This window comes from Carex rostrata, chromosome 11 (genome assembly GCF_964058835.1).
Source record: "Carex rostrata chromosome 11, lpCarRost1.2, whole genome shotgun sequence".
NCBI classification, from domain to species: Eukaryota; Viridiplantae; Streptophyta; class Magnoliopsida; order Poales; family Cyperaceae; genus Carex; species Carex rostrata.
This window is the reverse complement of record NC_135928.1, coordinates 4,097,287-4,104,789: the sequence shown is the minus strand read 5'-3', so window position 1 is coordinate 4,104,789 and position 7,503 is coordinate 4,097,287. Positions and strand designations below refer to the sequence as shown.

General features: G+C 32.3%; 2 protein-coding genes across 3 annotated transcripts; both read right to left on the bottom strand.

Annotated features, from left to right (window-relative positions):
• Positions 1 to 363: 363 nt before the first annotated feature.
• LOC144562461 (ribosome biogenesis regulatory protein homolog) lies at positions 364 to 2,512 on the bottom strand. 2 transcript variants are annotated; one of them, XR_013514087.1, is made up of 4 exons: positions 2,189 to 2,512; positions 1,299 to 1,412; positions 1,014 to 1,185; positions 364 to 388 (listed from the first exon to the last, which is right to left on the bottom strand). XR_013514087.1 is itself a non-coding variant. In XM_078311689.1 (3 exons), exons 1-3 carry the CDS (start codon positions 2,276 to 2,278, stop codon positions 1,120 to 1,122), a joined length of 270 nt encoding a protein of 89 aa, XP_078167815.1. In that variant the 5' UTR covers positions 2,279 to 2,512; the 3' UTR covers positions 958 to 1,119. The 2 variants fall into 2 exon arrangements, 1 of the variants encoding a protein (XP_078167815.1); XM_078311689.1 differs by lacking the exon at positions 364 to 388 and having other exon boundaries at positions 958 to 1,185.
• A 319-nt stretch (positions 2,513 to 2,831) lies between these two features.
• Positions 2,832 to 7,064, bottom strand: LOC144561946 (uncharacterized). The gene is made up of 8 exons (XM_078311054.1): positions 7,032 to 7,064; positions 6,393 to 6,506; positions 6,227 to 6,290; positions 4,364 to 4,424; positions 4,187 to 4,269; positions 3,861 to 4,076; positions 3,346 to 3,460; positions 2,832 to 3,247 (listed from the first exon to the last, which is right to left on the bottom strand). Exons 1-8 carry the CDS (start codon positions 7,062 to 7,064, stop codon positions 3,244 to 3,246), a joined length of 690 nt encoding a protein of 229 aa, XP_078167180.1. The 3' UTR covers positions 2,832 to 3,243.
• Between the last annotated feature and the right edge of the window lie 439 nt (positions 7,065 to 7,503).

Below are 7,503 nucleotides of genomic sequence, written 5' to 3'. Positions count from 1 at the left end.
TTGCAACGGGAATTGAAATATTATTTTGATCACTTTTTTAAATAATTTCTTCATTATGTGTTCATCAATAATAAAAGCAAATGATAACTTTAGAGCTTAATACTGTATTAGAACATCCCAATTTATGCAATTGATTTGCAATTGCAAACAGCTGACATGGAGTAATTGAAATCTATTTCATTTCTTAATTGCAAAACTCCCGCATTAATGCAATTGCAAATCAATTTTTTTCAGCGCCACGTCAAAGAATATTTTTCTTTGATCTGAATTGACCCCTTCCTTTCTCCGCGACCCGAATTTCAAAAACTATCCATGTTTTCTCTCTCTCTGCGATGTCCATCTTCACAAAAATGATCCCAAAAAAAAAAAAAAATTGCTTTGAAAAGCCCTTAACGAAAAGTAAAAGACCAGTTTTAATCCAAACAAGTTATAAAGAATGAAGGGTAAAATTTATCAACCAAGAAATTGAAGAATGACTAAAAGTAGATAAGCTTCAAAAAGGTTCAAATAAGTCACAGTTTGAAGCTGATGTAATACTCAAGTAAAAAGAATCAAAAGAAATTGATGATGAGTTCTCTTATTGCCTCCCAAACGTATTATTACAATGCCAAATAGGAGCTCCCTAGCTACTATCACAAGGAAACAAAACAACAGCTACTTGATGTTAATAAGCATCTTATCAAAGAGGGGGCCATGCTCAGGAAAATACTCGAGCAATTCTACAGTGACATAAAAATATCCAATCCTATTGTCATTTGGTGTTAAACCTCAGTTAGTTCCCCAGGTCACTTGTAAGCACAATCTTATTTATAAACTTGTGAGAACTAAATATCTATACTCCCCCCAAAAAGAAAAAGTTATTGCGGCAACTCAAATACATCCATTAATTATTTAGTTTAAATAAGATCTCTGCAGTTTCCTCTTTAGTGACAGGACCCACGGCACCATACACTATGATAGAAATATAAATATTTCTTTATTTTATCCTTGACGATATCTTAAACTAAGCTTACAATGCAAATGAGCCTATTTTGTAGCACCTTGAACATTGGTGGTTATATTTTGCAGGATTTTCTTGATACTTGTCAGTTATCAGGGGCATAAATTAAATCTTTCATATCAGTTTCTTGATACTTTTTCCCTCTTCCTTTGCTTCTCTTTCTTCACATTAAACATAGTAACAACCTAAACAACAAAACAAAAATAAATTAAAAAATTGTCAAAAACATGTAACAGATAATATATTTTACATTTTACAAGATAAAAATATACAAGGGGTTAATTTAATAATTTGATACCTTGTTGACATCAAGAATTTCATGCGAGCTCTTAGAGAGCAACTTGTTAAGTATCTTGTCTGTTTGTTGCTTCTCTTTAGATCCCATTCCTTTACCCTCCACATTTGGTAGAAACTGCACTCAGATAATAATATTCTGTTATTCGTTCAGTCAAAAAATAGATAAAAATAATAATTCAGCAAAAAAAATACTGGCAGAGATTAAAATAGGAAATGTGCCTATTATACCAAATGACAAGTGTACCACTCAAAATGTCGCAATATTGACTAATACAAACTGGTACCAAACAGATTAAACCGCAATATAGATGTTTAAAGGAATTTCATGTATACCCTTCAAAAACCTATAAATTACATATTTCCCCTCTACAATTCATAATATCATATTTGCCCTTCTAAATTTCGAAAACACATTTACCCAAATACACAGCATAGATTAAAGAGGGAAATGTGCCTATTATACCAAAAAAATAAGTGTACCAGTCAAGTTGTTGCAGTATTGAGTAATACATACCAGTACCAATCAGATTAAACCACAATACTGTTGTTCTCCTTTAGGTGAATAAAAATTTGGGGAAATTCCATGCATGAATTTCATGTATACCCTTCAAAAACCTCAAAATTAAGTATTTTCACCTCTAACATTCGTAATATCAAATTTACCCTTCTCAATTTCAAAACTCACAAAATTAACCAATTTTTTGCCTTTTCTATTAAAATTCAATTTAAATTTAAAAAATTCATAAAATTGTAGTCTGTGAATTAAAAAATTAATTTCAGTTTGACAGGTACAAATTAGATTTCCCATGGCAAGACCAAACTGAGATATACCAAAATTTAATTTGAATCAGTTTCTAACACAATGAACATATAAAAAAAATTAATACACACCTTTCTATGTTTCCCAGAGTGCTTTGGAGGCTTCTCTCCTGGTAATTTTTTGTCAAATTTACCACCACTTGCAGTAGAAGTTGCAACCATACCGGCCACACTTTCCAACTCAATCTTGCTTGCTTTCTTTGGCACCTCCTTTTTCGTACCCGTAATTGGCAGTGATGTAGCCGCTAGTTGTATATGGCTGTCATGAAAAGAAAACAATCAATAAATTATGTTCTCTCTTTTCTTTTCTTTCACGTTTCAAATATAATCATCAGTAAAATTAAGAAGAGATTAAAAAAAGTTGTTAAGTATTCAAAACACTCGTGAAATTAACTTTTAATTTCTTTTAGTGGCAACGTCAGCAATTATTACTATCGAAGAACGAAAGCCAATAGAAACAATTAGAAAGTGATTTCTTTAAAAGAAAACTTTCTAAATTAGAAATTAAGTTACATCCCAGAAATTAGAATAGACACATGAAAGTGTCATATATTTTGGATAGCCCACTCTCATTTATGAGTTTTTTTTTTCCAGAAAATAACAAAAAAATAGCATAAAATGAAAAACTTTGAATAGAAGGTTATCCATGTTACAATCCTCTGGTGCATCAATTGTTGCAAGCTTTGACAAGAACTTAAAAATTAACCCTAAAAAAATACATATATAATGTCAGAGTTTTGGATAAAGAGAATCCTTTCAATTCTATACTTGAAATACATATAAAAAAATTCAAGTACCTTAACTTGGCGCTGCAACGATTGTACATAGTTGATTATCTTGGCAAGCATGACAGCTTTTCCTGTCACCTACAATTCCTTTTATCAAAAGAAGGGAAATTGTGAGGGCAATTTATAATTCAGACCCACTTTTTTATATCCAAGGCCACCACTTCCCTCATTTTACAAACTTATGTCATCCCTTCTTTTCTTTTTATTCGAGCTATTTCAGTAATATCAAACATGAAGGGGCTTTTCTAGAACTAACACATATAAATAAAACAAACATGCTTACTTTATTACAGCCAGGTACATGCAACAGCTTCATCCTTTCACTAATTTTTTCTCTTCTCACCTAGTAACAGCATACCAGCCATTAATAAATTAATCAAAAAAAGAGAAAAAATTATAGAGTAACGACTAAACATATATTCAATTGGGAAAGTTTAAAACCACAATTCAATCAAAACACAAAGTGGAAAAGAAAACCCATCAGAAATAAAGAAAATATAATTATTCACAATTGACATGCTAGCTGCATTTGTATTGGTGATCCTTGTTGAGTGGCCTACAAAAAAAGAGACAGAGAAAAGAAAAAGAAAGGTTTAAAAGGTGACAGAAAAAGTAATGTTGGAGAAGGAAAGAAGATCAAAAGGAAGAACAAAAATTATCACTGCACTACAAAAATGATATTATGCATAGCGCACACCGGTCTACCTCTCTAAAAAAATAGTATATAAATTCTAAAAAAATTCTAAAAAAGTATAAAATTTAATCAGCAGGTACATTTAATATAGAGATCATGTTGAGCAGTTTCGATCAAACGTTTGAAATCTCAAAACAGATATATGGAGCAATAGTATGGACCGTCGTGTGCTATGCATAGTGCCGTAGCCACACTCTGGTCAGTATTATACTATTTTATATATGGCATAGCCAAAAGATATAATAGAACAATAGTCAAGTACCAGGCATCATACGCAAGTTACGCGCTTCGACCGTGACATAATCTGGATTAGCAACCACCATAGGTATCGGTTTTGTTCTCTTTGCACATAGTTCTAAATTCTGCCTAAGACCCTCCAAATCCATAGATTTTGAACCGTCGGATGATAAACCTAGTGCTTCAGTGCCATGCGCCAGTATAAACTCAACACCATCCACTCTACTCACCACCCCTAAACCTAATCCATGTGAATAATGAACACATAAAAGCATTGGCAATAATTCACATTACTGCATATGTTAAGCTAAAATAGAAAAATTAATATAGAATACAAGAAATTTAGACTACCTCGAGAGAGATTACCCCTTCGATCATTCCATGTCATGTGGATGCATCTTCTTCCCAGAGCAGCAAACCAGGGATCATCTCTCCTAGTTTATTTTTATTATTATAATTATACATTAAGAGCTAGATCTAACAAAAGGTAAATATTCTTACTGAACTGTATGAAATAAAATATTATACCTCAAATGAAATTGATGTGTTAGTTCTCCACTGGTAATAGCCCCAAGGAGGATAGACCAAACTAAAGGTAACCCATTATATCAAGGTGCTGAATTTAGTACTCAATATTTTCCACTAAATTAAATTAATAAACAGGTGTTTCCTGCTTTAAACTAATACTAATATTTCTATGTTAGAAACGCTGGCCCTTGAGGCCACTTTCTTTCAAGAAAAATGAAATCAATATATAAAAGCATTTTTTTTGTTTATCGGGAAAATCATAGGATAACACTAACAATCAGTGAATTTAATGATTCAACTAAGTTTTCTGGTTTTTCTGGAAAAAGCAGTTTTCTGGTTTATCCTTTTGCCCTTTCTAATCACCTGAATTTTACTTTCCTAAAACAGGGGTACCCTTACAAAAATACAGCACCCTACAGCCTTAGAATCATCCAAATATTACCCTAAACATGAAAAAATTATACAAAACAGTGGAGAAAATACACAATGTCAATGCACTGTTTAAAACACACATTGGCCAGCCTAGTGTACCCCAGAAAAAGCCACAACATGAGGGGAGAAATCATAGGATAACACTAACAATTAGTGAATTTAATGATTCAACTAAGTTTGGAGGGTATTTTTCATCCTCATGTCGGAGTCTAGTACAAAAGACCTTATGCATTTTATTATATTTTTTTGTGTTGTTGAAAAACTCAGTAACTAAGAGAGATAAAGTTTAGTGATACTGATTTTTGGGTCAAAGCTCAACTAAAACAACAAGCTTGATAAATTGTATTGAGTGAACAATTTTATGCTCCAAGATGAAATAATAATGTACCTTCCAATCTCTCGCTTGCGAGTTGTGACGAAGTTGTTTCAAGCTGTCACTCAAGTCCGCAGGTCCTGGAACAACTACTTTATGTGAGCTATCATGAACAAATAACAGATAATGATAAAGAACAAAATTCAAAATAATACACTTCAAACTTTCTAGACAAAAAAATTAGAAGAGGTAAATTTGCAGTTGGTATAATAGCAAGAAACAGTTGATTCAATAAATACAAAAATAAACAGATACTACAACCCGCATGTCCATTAGTCCTTGTCTGGTCTTCCTATTTCAAGCCCGATTATTTCTCTTTGTTGTTGGTACCGAACAAGCAACGCTTTCTGCCAGCAAGTATATATCCTCTATTCTTAGAATCTTTGTTGGTACATGAGAGTTATGGTGCTCGAGATCAACTTAAATGGCAAATGAGTGAGGTTGCAGTACTATGCATAGCGCATATTGGTCCGTACTATGGATCAATATCTTCATTTAGGAGTCCAAACAATCAATCTGGATCATTTAACATGATCTCCATATGAAAATGTACTTGTAGATCAAATATTATATTTTTTAGAATTGTTTACATTTTTTTAGATAGGTAGGTAATTATTTGATATGAAGATTCTTAGACCATTCAAAAGTAGTGATTTTCTACCTATCCAGAAAAATAGTAAAAAAATAGTAAACAATGGAAAATTTAGACTGCATGTACATTTTCCTATGGAAATCACTTTAAATGGTTCAGATCGACTATTTGGACATTGAAAATGAAATTATTGATCCGTAGCACATACCAATCTGTGCTATGCATAGTACCATAGCCTCACCCATGGCAAATTATGAATGAATTTCACCAACTGAGAGGGAGTACTTAATTTATGATAGTACCATCGTACAGTATATTGGTGTTGCACTTGGTTTACAGTATATTGGTACTCCACTTGGTTTTATGACTTCATATAACATATTGTGAATATCCCACTTATTTTAAGACTTACAATATCCAATTATGGGGTAGATAGTGTGAAAAACGAATAATATTTTTGCATAACCATCTAAGTAGGATAGAAAATCCACTATAACCTTTACTGAGACCTCACTGCTATGGACTTGTAGCTACTTCTTTAAAAACACATAAGAGTTTTCCATCAACAAATACTAAATTTTAGATCCGACAGTTCTTTCTTATTCTATTATTTAATTTTAGACAACACATACCTTTGATTCCACAACATCACCATAAGCTGCAAGCTCCTTAGCTACAGATGTTAACTGGGCACTTGCACAAGACTTGAGGTCTGGAAGAACGGTTTTTATATGTTGTGCCAATATCTACAAAATGGGTATAAAATAAAGGATTATTCATAAAGTCAGTGACCCTTTTGTACATGCAACAGACTGAAACATTAAAATACGAAAGAAAATTATACCTTTTAGTCTTTCATTTATGTATTACTAAAGATTATAGACTAAAGAAGGTGTAGTTGTAGTAGTTGCCACTTACTAAAGAGACATTAGTTGTAGTGTATGCAAGGGTATACATAAAATTAGAATGATAGTATAGAAGGGTTACAGTAGAGGATGTAAAAAATTGTGTTAGCATTGGTCTTTGGCAAACTATTTAGATACTCAAAAAGTGCAATCTAAACCTTAAATTTACTTACACCAATGTTTAACCGTGCACTGAAAAACCAATATAGAAGGTAAAATTTTCACAGATACTAAAAGAGGCAATGCCCCGAATCAAGTGGCAACAGGAAGCAGGAGATCCATTAGTCCGAATTTCAACAAGAAAACTATGAATATGCATCTTACTGCTTTTCAATATAATACTACACATAGGGCTATACTACTGACTGAATCCACAAAGCCTGACAAAGTTTTCACCATGAGCTGTTACAATTTTTTCCATACCAACCACAAGGCACGTAATTGGTGGTCGTGGATTTCTCGGTATAGTATCTACCCGCAAGTCTTCAGCTAAAGACACAGCTTGTTTCTTTGGAATGTTGTAATCCAAAAAGAAAAATGACCACAAGTTTTGCTTAATCTGTAGTGGAGTATGATATTTTTTTGAAAGAATAAATGATAAGTGGGTGCATTAGAGCAAGTGAAGTATAATTTTTTTTTTTATAAGAAAAGAGAGAGACATTGGTTGTAGTGTATGTAAGGGTATAAATAAAATTAGAATGATAGTATAGAAGGGTTACAGTAGAGGATATAAAAAATTGTGTCAGCATTGGTCTTTGGCAAACTATTTAGATACTCAAAAAACGCAATTTACACCTTAAATTTATATAGTCTTTACACATATACTTTACATTGTAAA

Coding starts and splice junctions, on each gene's coding strand:
- LOC144561946 (XM_078311054.1), bottom strand. CDS start 7,064: ATGGTGAAAACTTTGTCAGGCTTTGTGGATTCA. Junction 6,507..7,031: donor TGTCAGGCTTTGTGGATTCA/GTCAGTAGTATA, acceptor CCCATTTTGTAG/ATATTGGCACAACATATAAA. Junction 6,291..6,392: donor GTGATGTTGTGGAATCAAAG/GTATGTGTTGTC, acceptor TTAAAGAAGTAG/CTACAAGTCCATAGCAGTGA.
- LOC144562461 (XM_078311689.1), bottom strand. CDS start 2,278: ATGGTTGCAACTTCTACTGCAAGTGGTGGTAAATTTGACAAAAAATTA. Junction 1,413..2,188: donor ACTCTGGGAAACATAGAAAG/GTGTGTATTAAT, acceptor ATCTGAGTGCAG/TTTCTACCAAATGTGGAGGG. Junction 1,186..1,298: donor AAATTCTTGATGTCAACAAG/GTATCAAATTAT, acceptor TTTGTTGTTTAG/GTTGTTACTATGTTTAATGT.